A 22,590-nucleotide genomic window follows, 5' to 3' on the forward strand; every position below is an offset into this window, starting at 1 on the left:
TATTGTGTTGCTATGCTTTAAGTTCAATGACCTCATTGTAAGATGAGCCCATTGACAAAAAGCGCATTAGAGGTTTGCCCAATATCCAGATTGCGCACGGTTCTGCAGTCGAGCTGCGCAATCTGCAGGTTGAGCAAGAGATCGATATGTAGATGATGCATGGCTGCATGCTGCATGCGTCTGGAATAGTAATCGCTGCATGCAGTCTCAAAAACATTCCAATGGCTGAGTTCAAAAAATGAAAGCGTTAACACCTGGAACGCAACTTTCGTGACTTAACTTGGGGCTTCACGCGGCACCCCAGATGTCTACCCTTCTGTTTTTCTTTACTTTTTGCCACAGATTTTGGAGGGAGAAATGTTATGCATAATGCATGATTGTGATGAGTTGTTGGCTAATAAGAAGACGCAATACCGTAGATCACACGTCGCGTGTACCGGGGCCCCATATGACCCACACTCATTTTGGTGCACTAAATGGTCACGTGCTGAGAGTAACACAGGGTACGGGTGCGTTCGTTTAGGTTCCCTGAGTCGACCCCGGTGTGTGACGGGTTTTTTTCCCAGGACGAACGTGGGTAATTATTTGCACACGTTCGTCCTTGGGGTAAAAAAACACGCAAACACCAGGGTCGACCCAGGGAAGCTAAACGAACGCACCCACACAGAAGGTGCATGCATTATGAATATATAATTAGATAAAGAGTTGCTAAAGGCGCTGATCGCGGCTTTGACGCTCGCGCTTGTCTTTTTTCGTGTGTATATCTGGGGCATAGATATAGAATAGAATAACTAGATCGGCCGCGCGTACATACGCGGGTTCTGGCATGGGGGCCGCCATTGCCTATCTCCCGTGTACATTTTCTGTGCTTTGCCGTCAGCACGTGACTTTTTGCCGTCAGCACGTGACATTTATTTTCGCGCGTCGCCTTTCGAACGTGAAATTTTTACCGCGTCCATGGCGAACCAAATCTTGTTCTACACAGGCAATGGCGCGTATGTACGCGCGGCCGATCTAGTTATTATAATTCTACATCTATGATCTGGGGGTGCTGCCGCCGCGCGTGCGACTTGATTAAACATTTTTTTTAGTTTTTCAAGATTGATGCCGCTCGACTTTCATGCTTGAACATATTATACACAATCAGTAGGGGTGTTTGGCTTGAAGGGGATTAACTCGACGGGCACAAGGAATCCAATTATTAAATTTTGCACCTTTAATTACTGTAGAAAGCTTTTAGATCGACTTCTTAGTTGTTTTCTTTTTCTTTTAAATCTTGTTTTTTGAAATATTTTACATTTTTGCACTGACTGCACCGCACTGTATGGGAGTTTATTTAGTCGGAACATGGAGTTAGAAATATTCCAAGATTTCTACGGTAACTAGCTGCTGTATGAACATAAGTCTGTCCTAAAACTCCAGTGTTCACACTTTTTACCATCCAACGGTTGTATAAGAAGAATATATGAATCAGTTTTTATGACACTGTGTTATTCAAACGTGGGTTTTGGGAGGCCTTCTTCCCAAAATGGAAAAAGTCATGGCACAAACATCTCCTGTGCACTACAACGTGCGTTAACATGCAGCCGGTACGCTATGACATGGGTACGAGTTGACTGTGGCACAAGTTGACCCGTTGCAAGAATTCGGATCATAGTATCCAAGTCAACTCGTACCCTGTTCAATGTGTACCAAAGTCACAAAGTGAACTCGTCCCCAAGTAAACTCGTACCCAGGTGAAAAAGTACTCAAGTGAACTCGTACCCAAGTCAAATAGTAAAAGCGCACTGAGCACTAAAGTCCGTAAGGGAAATTAGCTTTATTTATTTATTTCTATTATGGACTTTAAAACTAACAATTCTTAAGGGATGTTTCTTTTTCATATTTTTTCCAAAAACTGATATGAACTTCTTTTTTTACTTCATAAGCAATGGAGTGTTGGGGGGAGGGGGAGGGGTTCGGAGGCTATTTACCCCTTTGAGTTTATTGAATTATTAGATTGGTTAAATGAAATCGTCCCCAAGTAAACTCGTACCCAGGTGACATCGTACTCAAGTGAACTCGTACCCAAGTAAAATAGTAAAAGCGCACTGAGCGCTAAAGTCCGTAAGGGAAATTATTGTTATTTATTTCTATTATGGAATCTCAAACTAACAATTCTTAAGGGATGTTACTTTTTTATATTTGTTCCAAAAACTAATTTGAACTCTTCTTTTTTTTTACTTAATAAGCAATGTTGTGTGTGGGGGGGGGGGGTCGGAGGCTATTTCCACCTTTGAGTTTATTGTATTATTAGATTGGTTGAATTATTTACATAATTTTAAAAAATAGAGGAACTCCATTTACGGTTAAGAAGAATATATGAATTAGTTTTTATCAACCTTTGCTATTCAACGGTGGGTTTTTGGGAGGCCTCCTTCCCAAAATGGGAAACGTCAGGCCTCAAACATCTCCTCTGCACTGCAACGTGCGTTAATAGCATGTACGCTATGACATGGTACGAGTTGACTGTGGCACGAGTTGACCTGTTGAAAGATTTCAAATCACATGGTGTCCAAGTCAACTCGTACCATATTCAAATTGTACCAAAATCAACTCGTCCCCAAACCAACTCGTCCCAAAATGAACTCGTCCCCAAGTAAACTCGTACCCACGTGAAATCGTATCAAAGTGAACTCGTACCCAAGTAAATTAGTAAAAGCGCAATGAGCGCTAAAGCCCGAAAGGGAAATTAGTTTTAATTATTTCCATTATGGAATTTCAAACTAACAATTCTTAAGGGATGTTACTTTTTTATATTTGTTCCAAAAACTAATTTGAACCTTCTAAGCAATGTTGTGTGTGGGGGGTTTGGGTTCGGAGGCTATTTCCCCCTTTGAGTTTATTGTATTATTAGATTGGTTTAATTGTTTACATAATTTTAAAAATTAGAGGAACTCCATTTACGGTTAAGAAGAATATATGAATTAGTTTTTATCAACCTTTGCTATTCAACGGTGGGTATTGGGAGGCCTCCTTCCCAAAATGGGAATCGTCAGGCCTCAAACATCTCCTCTGCACTACAACGTGCGTTAATAGCATGTACGCTATGACATGGTACGAGTTGACTGTGGCACGAGTTGACCTGTTGAAAGAATTCAAATTACATGGTATCCAAGTCAACTCGTACCATATTCAACTTGTAACAAAATCAACTCGTCCCCAAACCAACTCGTCCCAAAATGAACTCGTCCCCCAAGTAAACTCGTACCCAGGTGTATTCGTACTCAAGTGAACTCGTACCCAAGTAAATTAGTAAAAGCGTACTGAGCGCTAAAGTCCGTAAGGGAAATGTGTTTCATTTGATTCTATCATGGAATTTCAAACTATCAATTCTTAAGGGATGTTACTTTTTTATATTTGTTCCAAAAACTAATTTGAACCTTCTTTTTTTACTTCATAAGCACTGTTGTGTGTGGGGGGTTTGGGTTCGGAGGCTATTTCCCCATTTGAGTTTATTGGTTTATTAGATTGGTTTAATTGTTTACATAATTTTAAAAATTAGAGAAACTCCATTTACGGTTAGGAAGAATATATGAATTAGTTTTTATCAACCTGTGCTATTCAAACGTGGATTTTTGGAGGCCTCCCCAAAATGGGAATCGTCAGGCCTCAAACATCTCTGCACTACAACGTACGTTAATAGCCGGTACGCTATGACATGGGTACGAGTTGACTGTGGCACGAGTTGACCTGTTGGAAGAATTCAAATCACATGGTATCCAAGTCAACTCGTACCCTGTTCAACTTGTACAGAAATCAACTCGTCCCCAAGTCAACTCGTCCAAAAGTGAACTCGTCCCCAAGTAAACTCGTACCCACGTGAAATCGTATCAAAGTGAACTCGTACCCAAGTAAATTAGTAAAAGCGCACTGAGCGCTAAAGCCCGTAAGGGAAATTAGTTTTAGTTATTTCTATTATGGACTTTCAAACTAACAGTTCTTAAGGGATGTTACTTTTTTATATTTGTTCCAAAAACTAATTTGAACCTTCTTTTTTTACTTCATAAGCAATGTTGTGTGTGGGGGGAGGGTTCGGAGGTTATTTCCCCCTTTGTGTTTATTGTATTAGTAGATTGGTTTAATTGTTTACATAATTTTAAAAATTAGACGAACTCCATTTACGGTTAAGAAGAATATATGAATTAGTTTTTATCAACCTGTGCTATTCAAAGGTGGGTTTTGGGAGGCCTCCTTCCCAAAATGGGAAACGTCAGGCCTCAAACATCTCCTCTGCACTACAACGTGCGTTAATAGCCGGTACGCTATGACATGGTACGAGTTGACTGTGGCACGAGTTGACCTGTTGGAAGATTTCAAATCACATGGTGTCCAAGTCAACTCGTACCATATTCAAATTGTACCAAAATTAACTCGTCCCCAAACCAACTCGTCCCAAAATGAACTCGTCCCCAAGTAAACTCGTACCCACGTGAAATCGTATCAAAGTGAACTCGCACCCAAGTAAATTAGTAAAAGCGCAATGAGCGCTAAAGCCCGAAAGGGAAATTAGTTTTAATTATTTCTATTATGGAATTTCAAACTAACAATTCTTAAGGGATGGTACTTTTTTATATTTGTTCCAAAAACTAATTTGAACCTTCTTTTTTAACTTCATAAGCAATGTTGTGTGTGGGTGGTTTGGGTTCGGAGGCTATTTCCCCCTTTGAGTTTATTGTATTATTAGATTGGTTTAATTGTTTACATAATTTTAAAAATTAGAGGAATCCATTTACGGTTAAGAAGAATATATGAATTAGTTTTTATCAACCTTTGCTATTCAACGGTGTGTTTTGGGAGGCCTCCTTCCCAAAATGGGAATCGTCAGGCCTCAAACATCTCCTCTGCACTACAACGTGCGTTAATAGCATGTACGCTATGACATGGTACGAGTTGACTGTGGCGCGAGTTGACCTGTTGAAAGAATTCAAATTACATGGTATCCAAGTCAACTCGTACCATATTCAACTTGTACCAAAATCAACTCGTCCCCAAACCAACTCGTCCCAAAATGAACTCGTCCCCAAGTAAACTCGTACCCAGGTGAAATCGTACTCGAGTGAACTCGTACCCAAGTAAATTAGTAAAAGCGTACTGAGCGCTAAAGTCCGTAAAGGAAATGTGTTTTATTTGATTCTATCATGGAATTTCAAACTATCAATTCTTAAGGGATGTTACTTTTTTATATTTGTTCCAAAAACTAATTTGAACCTTCTTTTTTTACTTCATAAGCACTGTTGTGTGTGGGGGGTTTGGGTTCGGAGGCTATTTCCCCCTTTGAGTTTATTGGTTTATTAGATTGGTTTAATTGTTTACATAATTTTAAAAACTAGAGGAACTCCATTTACGGTTAGGAAGAATATATGAATTAGTTTTTATCAACCTGTGCTATTCAAACGTGGGTTTTGGGAGGCCTCCTTCCCAAAATGGGAATCGTCAGGCCTCAAACATCTCCTCTGCACTACAACGTGCGTTAATAGGCGGAACGCTATGACATGGTACGAGTTGATTGTGGCACGAGTTCACCTGTTGGAAGATTTCAAATCACATGGTGTCTAAGTCAACTCGTAACATATTCAAATTGTACCAAAATCAACTCGTCCCCAAACCAACTCGTCCCAAAATGAACTCGTCCCCATGTAAACTCGTACCCACGTGAAATCGTATCAAAGTGAACTCGTACCCAAGTAAATTAGTAAAAGCGCACTGAGCGCTAAAGTCCGTAAGTGAAATTAGTTTTAATTATTTCTATTATGGAATTTCAAACTAACAATTCTTAAGGGATGTTACTTTTTTATATTTGTTCCAAAAACTAATTTGAACCTTCTTTTTTAACTTCATAAGCAATGTTGTGTGTGGGGGGTTTGGGTTCGGAGGCTATTTCCCCCTTTGAGTTTATTGTATTATTAGATTGGTTTAATTGTTTACATAATTTTAAAAATTAGACGAACTCCATTTACGGTTAAGAAGAATATATGAATTAGTTTTTATCGACCTGTGCTATTCAAACGTGGATTTTGGGAGGCCTCCCCAAAATGGGAATCGTCAGGCCTCAAACATCTCCTATGCATTACAACGTACGTTAATAGCCGGTACGCTATGACATGGGTACGAGTTGACTGTGCCACGAGTTGACCTGTTGGAAGAATTCAAATCACATGGTATCCAAGTAAACTCGTACCCTGTTCAACTTGTACAAAAATCAACTCGTCCCCAAGTCAACTCGTCCAAAATGTGAACTCGTCCCCACGTGAAATCGTATTAAAGTGAACTCGTACCCAAGTAAAATAGTTAAAGCGCACTGAGCGCTAAAGTCCGCAAGGGAAATTAGTTTTATTTATTTCTATTATGGATTCTCAAACTAACAAATCTTAAGGGATGTTTCTTTTTTATATTTGTTTCAAAAAACTAATATAAGCACTGTTGTGTGTGGGGGTTTGGGTTCGGAGGCTATTTCCCCCTTTGAGTTTATTGTATTATTAGATTGGTTTAACTGTTTACATAATTCCAAAAAATTAGAGGAACTCCATTTACGGTTAATAAGAATATATGAATTAGTTTTTATCAACCTTTGCTATTCAAAGGTGGGTTTTGGGAGGCCTCCTTCCCAAAATGGGAAACGTCAGGCCTCAAACATCTCCTCTGCACTACAACGTGCGTTAATAGCCGGTACGCTATGACATGGGTACGAGTTGACTGTGGCACGAGTTGACCTGTTGGAAGAATTCAAATCACATGGTATCCAAGTCAACTCCTACCCTGTTCAACTTGCACCAAAATCAACTCGTCCCCAACCAACTCGTCCCAAAATGAACTCGTCCCCAAGTAAACTCGTACCCAGGTGAAATCGTACCCATGTAGATTAGTAAAAGCGCACTGAGCGCTAAAGTCCGTAAGGGAAATTAGTTTTATTCATTTCTGTTATGGATTCTCAAACTAACATCTTTTAATGGATGTTTGTTTTTTATATTTTTTCCCAAAACTGATATGAACTTCTGTTTTTAATTCATAAGCAATGTTGTGCGTGTGGTGGGGGGTCGGAGGCTATTTCCCACTTGGAGTTTATTGAATTATTAGATTGGTTTAACTGTTTACATAATTTTGAAAAATTAGAGGAACTCCATTTACGGTTAAGAAGAATATATGAATTAGCTTTTATCAACCTGTGTTATTCAAACGTGGGTTTTTGAAGGCCTCCTTCCCAAGATGGGAAACGTCAGGCCTCAAACATCTCCTCTGCACAACAACGTGCGTTAAGAGCCGGTACGCTATGACATGGGTACGAGTTGACTGTGGCACGAGTTGACCTTTTGGACGAATTCAAATTACATGGTATCCAAGTCAACTCGTACCCTATTCAACTTGTACCAAAATCGACTCGCCCTAAGTCAACTCGTCCTAAAGGGAACTCGTACCCAGCTGAATTCATATCTAAATGAACTCGTACCCAAGTAAATTAGTAAAAGCTCACTGAGCGCTAAAGTCCGAATGAGAAATTAAGGTTTATTTATTTCTGTTGGAATTTCAAACTGACATGACCGATTGAACCTTAATTTTGACAGGTTTGTTACTTTATATATAAGTTGTGATAAACGAAGTGTGGGACTTGGACAATACTGTTTACCAAAAGTGAATAATGGCTTTAAAGTCACCTGGAAGTGGTATTTTTTCAAAATAAAGCTTTTGTCACTAATATATGTGTTTTGATGAGTGGAATGTGAATAAACAGTTAAATAAGCTTTTAAAAAATCAGTTCTTATGTTATTTAAAAATTTAAGAGTAGACCCCGACCCGAGAGGGCGCTGTTCGTGACGTCGATCGAGGCAGACTTCGCCTGTAATGCGTAGAGTAAACACAATTGCAAAGTACATGTACGGACCAAGTCGTGAGTTTGTACGTTTCAAAAAAAAAGTTTTTTTTTTCCCCCGGCAATGCCGACCAGGTGTATTGCTGCTGAATGCAGAAAAACACTTTTTGAAATGTACCAACTCACGACTTGGACGTACATGTACTTTGCACGTGTGTTTACTATACGCATTGCAGGCAAAGTCTGCCTTGATTGACGTCACAAAAGGGGAGGCGGAGTCAGCCCTCCAAACAACTTTATATATTTTTTATACATATAAATCGTGACATCAATTACTAAAAAAAATTGTTTTAACGTCGTAAGCATATACTCTTATGTTTGAAAGAAAACAAATGTTATTACCAGGTGACTTTAAGGGATGTTTTTTTTTTTTTTTTTTCCACTGTGGCACGAGTTCAGTTGAGTTGTTGGAAGAAATCGGATCATATAATGTAACCCAAGTCAACTCGTACCACGTTCAACTCGTCCCAATGTGAACTCGTCCCCAAGTTAATTCGTACCGAGGTGACTTCGTATTCAAGTGACCTCGTACCCAAGTAAGATAATAAGTTAATTAAGTGTCCAAGTTAATATAAGCTTCCACTACGCGTCTGACCCCCACAACAATTCCCCTCACCTGTTGCCCTCCCTTAGCCCTCCTCCACACAGTTAGTTTCATCTGGCTGGATCCGACGCTCTGCCGCTGGATGGATCTTAGTGTCATACTTACATCACATCTAAGCCTACTATACATAGGCTAATTACTTCCCATCAACACACAATCGAGATTCACAAAGATTGAAAAAAATACTCATGTAGGCTAGGCCTAACATGACTAAAATAAGAACAACAAGGGACGGAAATTGATGATACATTTTAGATAATTTAATTTACCCAAAGTTTTCTCAAAAAATCTAATCATGCGTAAACTGGACCCGAGTATCAAACGAAGTGTTGTCATTGAGCGTTTCTATTTCCACGCTTGTAGACTTGGCTCCAAGTCTTTGATCGTGGCTTTTTAGTCATCCTGCCGAAAGCCGCAACAAAAAGGGCGCCTCATGCAATCAACCTCCTAACCGCGATCTAAGGATTGAATCAAGTCTTCATAGCACTATCCAAAGAGTGCGCAGCGCTAAGAGTGCGCGGCGCAACTTCGCTGCGCAATCTGCGCACGACGCAAAGCGAATGACCTTTGGCCTCAGACCTTTGGGCGTGTATACATGAACTACAGTATTACCATCGGACCGTCCAACTAGCTTAGCTCGGCCACGCGTTACGGTTCCACGAGAGATTTCATTATCTTGCTGAAATTTCATTCAAAGGTAGAGCAGTGCTAGCGACTGTTTTTTTTTTATAACCATAAAATATAAACTCAACTGGCCTGTTTACAGAACTACACAGCTTCAACCAAACAATAATGTTAATCTTGTCACTCCTTGTCAATCGGTGACGGTGTCACTCGTGCACTCAATCAAACTGTATTTTTGTAGTAGGCCTGCTGCTTGTGACATCGACAGTGTGTTACTGTTCTGGTTAGAGTTGGCTGGTAGTGTGTAGAGGAGGAGAGGGGAAACGTAACCACCAGCATGCCTATCACACAACTCACAACAGGTAAGATAAGAATAAGATAACTGCTTTTTAAACTGCAACAGTGCAAGTGTACATCATCCATTGATTGATACTCTGCACAAATAAAAAATGAGTTTTTATTTTTATTGCCTGTGCTCAAACTTGTACAGCGCGCACCAACCTCACGGTGCGTTTTAATTCAAACCATGAATACTTGGATGAAGAAGAAGGCAGGAAGTTAATTACAGTTGCTTAATTAGTGGATTTATGGTAGATGATACTGATTTTAATTGTTTGACAGCTCAACAAGGTGCCCCTTCACCAGGGTATGGAGCGCCCCAACAACAGGGCTATGGAGCACTCCAACAACAGGGATATGGGGCACCCCAACAGCAGAGCTACGGGGCACCACAGCCACAGGGATATGGGGCACCCCAACAACAGGGCTATGGGGCACCTCAACAACAGGGCTACGGAGCTCCCCAACAACAGGGCTACGGAGCTCCCCAACAACAGGGCTACGGGGCACCCCATCAACAAGGATATGGGGCACCTCAGCCACAGGGCCAAGAACCACCCCCCGGCTATGGGGCACCTCCCCCTACACAACCATCAGGAGCAGGTAAAAAAACAGTGTTAAATATGACTACCTAAAACAGTATTTATTGTAAAAATTCACACAAATTAACTTTTCTTCAATAATAACAAATATTTCTTCATGTTTATTTTTTAGTTAGAAGAAAAAGTTACTTATAAGAGCGAGGTTGCATGGTTTTCCTTTTTGAACTAACACTACACTCCAATTTGTAGAGTAAAATTTTTGACTCCACAACAGGCCTGTATGCTTCGTTTTTGAAGGGTCAAGGGCACCAAGGCATTTTCTCTTTGGCAAAGGGCACCTTATGAGGAAATTGTACATTTTTACAGGAGCATTTCAAGGGCATCAAGGCAATGACCAGGGGCAACGGAGGCAATCGCCTCCGTTGCCTCCGTGAAGTATCAGGCCTGCCACAAAATGGCCATCCATTTTAGTTTCCAAAGTAAAAGGAAAATCACACAAACTTGAAGCATTTAATTATTAGTGTGGATTATTATATTCTACTTTAAAGCCATTGGACCCTTTCGGTAAACAGTATTGTCCAAGGCCCACACTTTGTGTACCACAACTTCTATATCAAATAACAAACCTGTGAAAATTTAGGCTCAATCGGTCATCGGAGTCGGGAGAAAACAACGGAAAAACCCACCCTTGTTTCCGCGCGTTTCGCCGTGTCATGACATGTGCTTAAAATAAATCCGTAATTCTCGTTAACGAGAATTTATATTGTTTTGCTGTTTTCTCAAAAAGTAAAGCATTTCATGGAATTAATATTTCAAGAGAAGTCTTTCACCATTGCCTTCTGTAAACCCTGTAAGTTATTTGTAAATCTGTGAACTTTTATTATTTTTTCTGAACCGAAAGGGTCCAATGGCTTTAAAACATCTTTCTAGCCATGCATTTTTTAACAAAAAAGGTTTCCAATGCTTTTGATTGACCAACTCGACCGATTCATCCAAGGCAACATCCCTTTAACTCATCTCATTCACAATATTTAAATTTTTATTATGATAGCAGCATGGGTGCCTGGTGCCGCATCTACAGACGCACCCCCGTATTCCTGGGATACCATCCCGGACTCTGACCCAGAGGACGATGAGAACGCGACGGAGGAAGGAGGACCAAATCCTGACCCTCGAGAATTGGAACCTGTACCGGGCTACGAGACCGTTGTTTTTAACAGCGGTACGTTCATGTTCCACTTTACATTTCCTGCTACTCTTGGCTTTAACTATTAGAATTTCTTACATATAATAAGCTCCTGATAAAAACCACTCCACGTCGGTAATCAGAAAAGGGTGATTACAAGGCATGTTTTCCAATACCTTGGTCCCTCTTTGTAAGTGAAACGAAGTTGAACACAGTAGGTGGTGCATGCAGCTACACAATGGAACGTCTTGGTGGATATTCTCGCCAGTTGGCTCCAAAGTTGTTTTGGTCATGATTAGGGAATAAAAGGGTAGCGACGAGTTCTTACACGGCCGTTTAAAGCCGGCAGGGTCGAATTGCCGTGTGCGCGTGGGTTGTGTGTACGCCCGCACACTTAGAAACAGATTACGTGCGCGCTTAGAAATAGATTACGCGCTGTTACTAAAAGCTATGAATTGTGTTCCGGGTGATAATCTTGCGCGCCTGTCACGCGGAAGCCAGCCGGTCATAAACACTGGTCATTATCAACCGTTTAAACACCCCCACGTGACGCGCTCTCCACCAATAGGAGTAGAGAAACTGTCTGGGGTATTTTATTATGAATAAACTTTTAACCATAAAAAAATGGCAGGTATACCTGTATATATGCCGTCTGATTTTAAGTGGTTTAGTAAGATTTCTACATTAACTTAGGCTCTATCAACTGAGCTATCGAGCCCTATTGTTGGTAGTCTCCATATTTTTGTTTGGGGTACAAGTCAGAAACCATCCAATCTGTAACTTATGTGTAGCCAGGGATAACACCCCAAGTGTACAATACAAACTGGGAAGCGGCAGCGGATGGATAAATAGCTAGGTGCTGTGTTGTTGAGCCATTTATATTGTAAACCAAGATCTTGAAGGTTATCCTCTACCTTACCGGCAGCCAGTGAAGACCTTTTAAGCAAGGTGTGGCGTGGTCGTGCTTTTAGGTAGGGCACGACAGACGAGTTTAGCTGCCTAGTTCTGTAGCCGTTGCAGACATTATCTGCCTAACTATCATTAGGTACTATCTTATGCTTTCAGGGCCTCCCGTTCCTCCACCGGCCTATGAGCCTCCAACAGAGAGCAGTTGCCCACAGCAAATATTTGACTCGTAAGTATAATCTCCTTATCCTCCAGTTTGATCAAGGTTCTTTAGCGGGGAAAAGGTCAACAAAATACACATGACCAGGCGTGGATTAAAGATTTTTACTTTGGGATGAGGGGAGGTGTCTCCCAAAATACAATTGTTGTACATGTAAACAAGACACTTGGCCATTCTTTCTTGGTCCTTTTGAAAGGACGTAAAGCGGTAGGTCCCTTGTATTGCGTAATGCACACGTTACAGATATCATAAGAGAAGGGGTTTGCCCTGGTGTTTCTGGTAAAGGCGGTTGAATCCGCCGCAGCACCCTATAAAACCCTATTAGAAGGTGCTACATAAATGGGTCTCATAATGCAATAAATTAGCTTATCCTGCTGAAATACAATGGATGAGTGCTTTGATATGCCCATAGATGTATGAAAAAGCATTTGATAAGAGCCCAGTAAAATTGGTTTTAAGTAAGGATGTTTGACCTCCCAAATTATTACAATATTGTTATAACTTTCAATTTCTTGGCTGGGATTGCTCATCTTTTCATTTCAGCAATGACGGAATAGGGGAGGAGGCTGTGAGAGCAGCCATCTTGGCCTTCGTTGACAAACACTGTTGCTATGGTTCCAGACCAGCCAAGAACATGAACATCACTAGGACCATACCAACTCACGCGTTTCATGTAAGTTCGACTTGTACAATGGAGCATAAGTTAAGCCCGGTTCATACTTCCTGCGAATGTGAATGCAAAGCGAATATTGATGTCACAAATTCTTATCGAATACTTCGCAACAGTTGAGCTGTGCTCAATTCGTTGCAGTTTGCACAATTAAAGCAAAACTCACAGAGAGCTCTTGAAACCCACATTAGGAGCATTGCCAGAGCCATGCTTTATAATAATAAAAAAAAAACAAGAAATACCCAGAGAAACTACTTGTAAGGTCTTTTTTTCCTGCTAAAAGCTAGACGGAATAAAGAAGGTCCAAAGGTCGCGAACTTTGTAATGAATATGTAAAAGAGAAAGTTACATTCAGCCTGGTTCTACTTCCTGCGACTGGGATTGCAACACAAATTTTGTCGCCACATGGCTCGCAGGAGTTGAGCACATTTCAACTGATGAAAATTAGTCGTTGCCAATTTGTGGTGTCAAAATTTGTATGGCATTCGCAAGAAGTATGAACTGGGCTCATGTCTCCAGAACACTGAGGGCGGGGGCGCACCTTGAATTCCTATATGTACAACTACCTCACAGCGCACACCCTTGTCATGTTATCTAAGGAATTGTTTTGTTTTTCTTTGACAGTATCTCTTAGAAACCTTCAATGAGTCAAGGACAACAAGTCGTAAGTTCCTGCCTTATAGAGGTGGAATAGTGGACGGGCCGCTAAATGGTGCCCCACCGCCGCCATGGTCGATGCACTGCATGCCGAATACAATGTTTGATACACACGAGAAGCAACTGGAAGTCCCACACACATCATATCTTAAGGTATGCAAAAGCTTGATGGAGTAGCGAAGGTCCAAAGGTCGCAGGATTAAACTTTTATCCTTTTAAAGAATATGAGAAGCAACTGGTCCCACACACATCATATCTTAAGGTACGCAATCAAGAAGAACAGTTCATAAATAGGATGTTGATCCACTGTATACCACAACATGGCTACTATTACCAGAAGCCTGTTAGAAATGCAGTGACAGCATTCACTTCTGGAGAATTGTTTTTTTTTCTGTCTGTATTCTTTTTAAAATTTAAAAAAAGTTGTCCGTACATTTCAAATTTGTTATTAATTCTCCACTAAGTGTTTGACTTTTGAAATGTCGATTAAAGCTTACATGGTGGTTCTACGTTTTTCAAACGACCAAATATCATGCCTGCACTATGTGACCTCAAGTGAGAACTATTGTTTCAGCTTATTTCTTTTTAAACTGACTTGGTTACAGACTTGCCATCGTTGTGCTGGGGCAGGTTTTGTACAGTGTGGGCGCTGTCATGGTCGAGGCAGGGTAAGTTTAGTGTATTGTACAAATGTATTTCTAGTCCTGTCCCAACGCTAGTTCTGCTGGGAAAAAAACCCATTCAGCAACTCAATGAGATTTGCATTTATACTTTTAAAATCACACTTATAAAATGTAGCAGACGTGGGGTCATCAGCAGACGTGGGGAAATCATCACATTCATGGCACATTAATAGAGTTATTTCCCACTAAATTTGTGGGGTTTTTTTCCTCCTTTTACTCATCACCCATACACAAAATAACTATTATATTAACTATTTTTGTATGAGTTGTAATTTTAACTGTATTTTGGCCACTGGCTACGAGTGTTAAAAACAATAGACTGTCTATCTATCTATCAGCCTGTTTACCTCTGCTTTATTCAGGCACACACATTGATCGTTCACTCATAAAGTTCTTAAATTGGCTGTCTGACTTTTTTTGTGCTTTTTTAGGTTCGTTGTTCTTCATGTAGTGGGAGTGGAAGAAGAACTGTTCATAGGAACGGGAAATCTAGACGAGTGTCTTGTTCCTGGTGCCATGGCTCGGGTAGAAGAAGGTATTTTTCTAATTACTATTACAAAAATCACTGTTATACCTGATGACACCCAATACATGTATACCTGACAAACCTCTGACATGCTATGCACGCTATGGTGTGGTAACCCATGCCATGCCACACTTGCCTGTATTCCACGGGGATAAGAGATGTAAAAAAGGCACAGTCTGAAAAAGGCCTAGTGCGTCAGTGCCACAGACTGCCACGGGTAGAAGAACAACCGTTAAAGTACATAACCTTTGCAAATATTGGCACAAATTTCATTCCCACAAGACCTAAGAATCAGGGTGCATCTTTTTAAAACCCTTCCTATTGTTTTTTCCAGATGTACACGGTGTGGAGGAGATGGCAGAGTGACTTGCCCAACTTGTAGCGGATTTCGCACGCTTCGTCATTTTATTCTCCTTTCAGTCAAGTAGTAAGTTGGAAGTTGTCTGCTCTTGATACTAGATCAATGCACTCTGCTAATACTGCCACTTTCTGACAAAGAAAGGATGCTATCCCACTCAAGTAAGATGTCAGCTCAGAAAGCCATTTTCACTGTTTGATTCATTTCAATGCAATCAACATAATTAGATTTCCAAATTGGTGAATAAAGGGGAGAATAACAATACAATACAATACAATAGGCATTTATATAGCGCCCTACAAAGATCTGAGCATTTGAACCAATTAAAAACAAACATTTTAGTCAAAGACAGTCATGAGCTGGTGAAGAAAAACAAATTAATTAAATTTTTTGTGAGAGTACTTTTTTTTGGGGGGGGGGGGAATCTGTTAAAAGATTAAGGAAAAAACTATAGGGCATTTATAATGCACTATTGATCATGTCACATATTCTGAGGCGCATGTTTTTTTTACTACAAGTATGCTTGCTTAGTTTTTGAATATTGAGACCCTATTTTTTATAAGGGTTTACAATGTGATGTTGCACAATCTACTGCCTTACTATGCTAGAAACATGGGAGCCAAGCCTTCTTTTAACAATAAGTGTATGTTTGGGGGTGTTTTTTTTTTCTTCAATACCCAACACACAGAAACAATAGCGGTTCTGCTGATCAGAAACACCAGAGCTTAAGTCCATTGTGCTAGTAGTGAGTTGGTTTGACTATGTGTCGTTGAGATAATTGGACACTTGTTATATATTTTTATTTGACCAGCGTCAACAATTTTTCTGACTACATCTTGGAGCGTTCTGATATGCCTGACGAGCTGATAAGAGACGTCAGTGGGCAGGTTGTCTTTGAGCAGACGCTCCCTTTTGTAAGTAATAAATTAATTTTAATGTAAACCACAAGGGAAACTGACTGGGTAAATTTTTAAATGACTTTTGGGGTTGAACAAAGAATTGACTAAAGTGGGATTCGAACCAACGACCTCCGGATTAACGTGCCGGCGCTCTACCAACTGAGCTATCTAGCCCTATATTGGCGGTGTCCCTATTTTGTCAATATCTTTGTTCGGGGTGCCAGTCAGAAGCCATACAACCGTTAACTGCCGTGTAGCCAGGGATCACACCCAAATTACGATACAACCTGGGAAGCGGCAGCCAGGGGATGCGACTTTTTGTTTCAGATATCAATATAAACCACAAGGGAAACTGACTGGGTAAATTTTGAAATGATTTTTGGGGTTGAACAAAGAATTGACTAGAGGGGGATTCGAACCAACGACCTCCGGATTAACGTGCCGGCGCTCTACCAACTGAGCTATCTAGCCCTATATTGGCGGTGTCCCTATTTTGTCAATATCTTTGTTTGGGGGTGCCAGTCAGAAGCCATACAACCGTTAACTGCCGTGTAGACAGGGATCACACCCAAATTACGATACAACCTGGAAAGTCGCATCCCCTTAAGGTAATCCGGAGGTCGTTGGTTCAAATCCCACTCTAGTCAATTCTTTGAATATAAATTAAAGGAACGTTATTGGCCCAATGACCAGGGCACAAATGTAAAGTGCATTGTTTGTTTGTTATGATTATTTTCCTGTCAAGGAAAACTTGGCACCCCGCAAGGGGATATAAACACCAAGCTGGCAACAGCCAATCTATCTCGTACAAACATTGGTTTATTGCACAAATCAAGAAGTTGTGATTCAGTAACTAGTCGAAAATGTTTATTCTAGTCATTGTGAAATCAGCGGTTAGCTTGGTAGGATTCGAACCCACAACCTTGTGATTGCAAGTCCTGCAGTGTGCTATATAAGAACTAGTTATTATTGTCACTATTACACTATTCATGATGTGGGTATTTGGTGCCAGTTATCTGGACCCTAGACTTTGTCTATCATTAGCTCAATTTGTCATCAGTTTTTGTTTTGTTCTTGCGTCAATTTCAACAGGTGTGGCCAATCTCACAGTATCCCGTCACTGAGGTGAACGAAAACTCAGTCCGGCTTGTTAGCGAGCATCGTACTGCATGGCCATATGCAAAGACGTTACATCAGGTAATTATCTTGTTTTGATTTGCATGGACAATCTCAACTAGGACTTCTATCTTTGTGTATTGAAATTTGTGGCAATCAATGCCAAAAACCAGGCTGTTCCCTGCCAAAACTTACAGCTGGGTTTATTTTCTCATCAGATAATGATGTGTTCTTATGTATGAATTTTCTTACTATTTTACCCATACATTGATTTTTGTTTGGCAGTGCATACTCGGTATTTTCCTGAGTCCTGTGAAAACCAAAGAATCCATTGCCATATAAACTCAAGTGGGATTCGAACCAATGCTTTTTGCCCTTTGGCCTTTTGGCAGTTTAAAGGCAGTGGACACTATTGGTAATTGTCAAAGACTAGCCTTCACAGTTGGTGAACATTTTTAAACATTTTTTTGTGAAGATTTGAGCTCAATCGGTCATCTAACTTGCGAGATAATAATGAAAGAAAAAAACACCCTTGTCACACGAAGTTGTGTGCGTTGAGATGGTTGATTTCGAGACCTCAAGTTCTAAATTTGAGGTCTCGAAATCAAATTCGTGGAAAATGACTTCTTTCTCGAAAACTATGGCACTTCAGAGGGAGCCGTTTCTCACAATGTTTTATACCATCAACCTCTTCCCATTACACGTTACCAAGTAAGGATTTATGCTAATAATTATTTTGAGTAATTACCAATAGTGTCCACTGCCTTTAAATCCTATATTTTAGCAGCGGTACCTTATAATAACAATCTAATTGGTGTTAAATTTGCCTTGGGATGAAGAATACTATTATATTATTACCCAAGTAATATGCAAATGGGTTTTCTTTACACCGGCCTAGAGTAAGGTACTGAGTAAACTTAGCTTTACACACATCAGTAAATGGGTAAAACCAAATGATATTCTTTATCACTGATACAAATTTAACATCTGTTAAGTCTAGGAGTTTTGTTTCTAGTTTTGTGAGTTTGTTCTTTTCATTTTTTTTTTTTTTAGAGACAAACTCTTCGTTCAGTACCTGTAACCGAGGCTCACTATGATTGGAAAGACGTGAGTACACGTTTCTGGGTGTACGGCTTTGAACACAAGGTCCATGCACCAGACTACCCACACCAATGCTGCTGGGGCTGCAATGTACTGTAAACTTGATGGAGCAACTGTAAGATGTCTTCACCAACCTGGCGTAACGAGGCAGAGTTATCAAGCTTATCAACAGGAGCAGGAGTGTGGGTTCCAGTCCTGGTTTGACACTCGCAGGCATAAGGTTTATCCCGATTCAGAACGGCAATGCTTTGTGGGAAAGGGTATGGGGCAGTTTGCTATGCGATGTATGTTGTCATGCACGACTTGCGCACGCATCACCTATATCTTTGTGTGAGTTCAACAGCGCCCTCTCTTGATATTTTGCTATTGGCGATAAACCTTATGATATTCTTCTTACTTTAATCTGGTTTCTTGGGAAAATCTGAACACTTGTGATTAAAGGGCTTGAAGCGCCTTTTAAAGCCTATACCATGTCTACACGCAGGTCAGCCCCCCATACTCCATAAAATATTCCTACATTTTTCCAAATAACATGCCTACAACTAAAACACTTCACAATTATTGCCGCAAACTGGATAGGGCGTAAAGCCGTGGGTACGGGTATGGTGTAATGACCCAAACAAAAAATATCTCAGTTACACTTATGACTAAGAGACGGTGGTTTATTTGGCCTGAGTCTCTCTGGCAATTGCGCAGCAGCACCTTGTAAAGCCTTATTAGGGTGCTATATAAATGTGTCTCATAGGACCTACATAAAATTGTTGTACAATTAGCTAAGAACAATTACTTGTGCACAAAATTTAATCAGGAAAAAAATAACATCAAAGGTACATGGAAACTTATAAATTCATTACTCAATAAGCATAAACAAAGTTTGAACCCCACTTATTTTTGTACTGATGACAATAACAAAATTACTGCTAGGAAAGACATTGCTGATGCCTTTAACAAGTACTTTGTTGACATAGGGAGTAACCTTGCCAGCAAGCTACCATTATGTAACACCCCTGTTGAAACATTCCTTGGTGCAAGATGTTCGAATTCACTCTTCTTGACACCCATTACGCAAGGAGAAATTGCAACATTGAATAAACGTTAATATCTATCTATCTATAACCTTACTTAAATGTGTTTCTCTTTGTTCAATTGCCTTGAACACCTTGTATAAAGACGGTCTGTCCCTATAACTAGAAGGTAGGGCAGGGGAAAGCTTATTAGCTGTGGTTGTCCCACGTCTGTGGAATGAGCTTCCTTGCTTGTATGAGAGAAGCGATCTCGTTGCCTGTATTCAAATGTCTTCATAAGCAATTCCAGGGTCAATTTGTATGTTGTACATGTTTGTTGTAGGTTTTTTGTTTTGTATTTAATGTTTCCTGTAAAAATGTGCTATTTTTCAAATAGCGCTATACAGATGCTCTGTACTATTATAATTAAATTAATATATTAATATTATTATTATTACCATCTTGATGCATCAAACTATTTGATAAATCTAAAACTTAATTACCTCCAGGTATTGGCTCTGTGTATTTCACCTTTATAGGCAAAGTATACCTTTGGATTTAGGACCGATCGATACAACAAACTAACCTGTGAAACTAGTGGAAACTAGGGGAGCGAATGTGTCCATGCTGGAAGAGTAATCCCTTATTATGTACGAATACTCAATCAAAAACAGAAACGTTAATCAAAGTGATGCTTTTCATAACCACATTACCTTGAGGGACAATGTTTTTCTCAAAATGCTGTATTCTATCAAAACATTCTGTGGGCCTCTAACCTAATGTTTTTACTGCCATTATTGTTACGAGTGATTACCAAATGTTCATTTTCCATTTACCTGTACTGTAATGATACATGAAGCTGTTTTAATGCACTTCAGCCTTATTATCAATAAGAAATATACATACTCTGTAAATATTTTCTGTAATTATTTATTTACTTAAATCAATGTTCATTTCTTTTGAACTCAAGTACTGTATGTGTTCTATTTCTGTAGATATTTGTTAATAGTACTACAAGGGGGCAGCACATGGTTCAGTTTACCTGTAAGTACAGGTTTTCCTGACCAATGTCGGCAAATCATTAATGCTCGTCCAAAGTCACGCATTTTTCTCTAATCTACTCAAAATGTGTTTTATTAAGATGTCAATGCATTCAGTTTTACTAGAATTTTTTTCTTGTTCAGATTTTTCCTTTTTTTTTCAGATTGTTCCAATGTTTCCTTGTTCAGATTCCGGTTTTGTTTTGTAGGCATTTGAGACTACACTTTGACCATTCTGAAGTTTGATTCCGATCTTTTACAATTAACACTAATGTTCGACGCATGCTTTAATACAAGACATTATAACTATTTAATTTACTTACTGTACCATTAATTTTAAGTCAAACTAAAGTTTGAGTTATATAGGCAATGTATACATACAGTTGTTTCTTGTTATAACAAGATCACTGGGACTGGCCAAATTACCATTTTATACCAACAAAATTATGAGAGGACAGCAAAAAAGCATAAGTGACAGTCAGGTCTCCAGGGTGTACTCTTGATAACCATGCTCTTTTAAAACAAGGGTTGACTATATGTAATTTTAAAAACTTGAACAGTATTAACAAATTCTAAATATTAGGACCAAAAAGGCTGTGTAGTAAGAAGCGAGCCCCACCCCCCCCCCCCCTAAAAAAAAACAGTTAAGAGCCTCGATTCTTGGACTCAAGCTTTTTGTTTGGGGCCTCACAGGGTCACACTCGGGCTTCGCCACAACACTGCTAGAACTTATTATTGTGACCAAACTTTGGATAGTTGAAACATTTTGTGTTGTTTTAACGTAAATGTTTTTTGTATTAAGCGCCTTGAGGCCTACCATAAGGCGCTATATAAATAAATATGTATTTATTATTATTAATAATATTAATGTGCTTTTCATCTTAAAAATTATTCTCAAGCAGCTTGTGTACTAAATGAATTATGCATCAAACTGACATAAAAACAAAAAACATGTTCGTTGTCATTCTAAATGTTTGCTGAAAGTCTTGTCAAACAAATAAAAACAGTAAACTCTGCACTGAGAGATGGAAAATGTAGTTTCTAGTTTATTTTATTGCAGTCATATTCATATCTTCACACTTTACAGACAAATAAAATATAGAGTGATATTTTTCAAAATTTCAATACGAAAAAAGAAACTTCCTGAAAATGCTCCTCTTGAGTGAATTGTTTACATCCTTTTGAACTTCCGTAAAAACTCTACATAAATACAAATTATTTCAAAGAAAACAAAAAATAAACGTTTACTTATATATAATATTTTTTAGCATTTTTGTGTTTTTAAAACTCCAAATGAAAAAATGCTGATTGTCAGAAAATAACAGCTTTGGTTAAGTTGTTTAGCAAAAAAAAAAAGGGAGCAGTAGGGCACCAGCACTGCAAATGTACATTAAAATGGCATTTCAGCTGGTAAACTGCGGGTTCGTACAGAGTGCAATCTCACTAAAATGTGAGATTTAACGTCTTCTTCTATTGGTGTACAATTCATGCCTACATGAAGTCTAGGCTCTTTGGCTCTTTTGTCAGAAAGCGATGTGACATGCACTATACTGATTGTGGACAAGTTGTTAATGGTCTGTTGCGGTGAGATAGTCGAGTCGTGTTGGTGGGGTAAAAATTCAGGTTTCCGCAATCGAAACTCATCGATAATAAAGTGTTTATTTATAATCTGGAAAAAGGCCTCAACTATATACATAAAATGCCAACCCTGTAAATCTTTGGTATATTAATACCTGCTAGGAATATTTTGGTCAAAAACTAATAAAAAAAATCCTCCTCATAAACATGTATAACACTTTTTTGTACACAACTTCAATTACACATGAAGAAAAAATATATACATGTAAAACCAAATGAGGTTGAATTTGACACCTCAGTTACAATATCTCATTTCACCCAAAACAACTTTAGTGTAAGACTTTTTTTCAGTTGGTATAAGGCACTCACAATTCTTTTTGTGTCTTAAAATTACTGAAAAGATTTCACACGTGGACGGATCAAAAATATTTCGTAGTATTAACAAATTATTCTACATTTTTTTATGACTGTTAAAGGTGCAGCAGTTAAGGCATATTGTTCTCCATCACACAAAAGAACAGTCAGTGATCATTTGCCTGCTTACTTATTTAAAGGAACGTTACAGAATTGGTAAGAAACAGAAATCGTGAAGATCACAGATTGACATAAAATTTACACGGTCTACTGATGA

The 22,590-nt window shown here is 39.3% G+C and overlaps 1 protein-coding gene across 2 annotated transcripts; it reads left to right on the top strand.

The window, feature by feature from the left end:
* Positions 1-9,129: 9,129 nt before the first annotated feature.
* Positions 9,130-22,573, top strand: LOC117287889 (protein SSUH2 homolog). 2 transcript variants are annotated; one of them, XM_033768488.1, is made up of 12 exons: positions 9,130-9,496; positions 9,756-10,076; positions 11,067-11,237; positions 12,267-12,336; positions 12,871-13,000; positions 13,622-13,807; positions 14,260-14,322; positions 14,769-14,872; positions 15,198-15,290; positions 16,033-16,135; positions 17,213-17,317; positions 18,290-22,573. In XM_033768488.1, exons 1-12 carry the CDS (start codon positions 9,472-9,474, stop codon positions 18,434-18,436), a joined length of 1,518 nt encoding a protein of 505 aa, XP_033624379.1. In that variant the 5' UTR covers positions 9,130-9,471; the 3' UTR covers positions 18,437-22,573. The 2 variants fall into 2 exon arrangements, with proteins under 2 accessions (XP_033624379.1, XP_033624380.1); XM_033768489.1 differs by having other exon boundaries at positions 11,070-11,237.
* The last annotated feature ends 17 nt before the right edge of the window (positions 22,574-22,590 follow it).

This window comes from Asterias rubens, chromosome 3, assembly GCF_902459465.1.
Source record: "Asterias rubens chromosome 3, eAstRub1.3, whole genome shotgun sequence".
Taxonomy (NCBI): domain Eukaryota; kingdom Metazoa; phylum Echinodermata; class Asteroidea; order Forcipulatida; family Asteriidae; genus Asterias; species Asterias rubens.

What these genes read in the sequence shown, in the direction of transcription:
- LOC117287889 (XM_033768488.1), top strand. Translation starts at nt 9,472, where the DNA reads ATGCCTATCACACAACTCACAACAG. An exon ending in TATCACACAACTCACAACAG is followed by an intron (nt 9,497 to 9,755) that starts GTAAGATAAGAA and finishes ATTGTTTGACAG; the next exon opens with CTCAACAAGGTGCCCCTTCA. An exon ending in CATGGCTCGGGTAGAAGAAG is followed by an intron (nt 14,873 to 15,197) that starts GTATTTTTCTAA and finishes TGTTTTTTCCAG; the next exon opens with ATGTACACGGTGTGGAGGAG.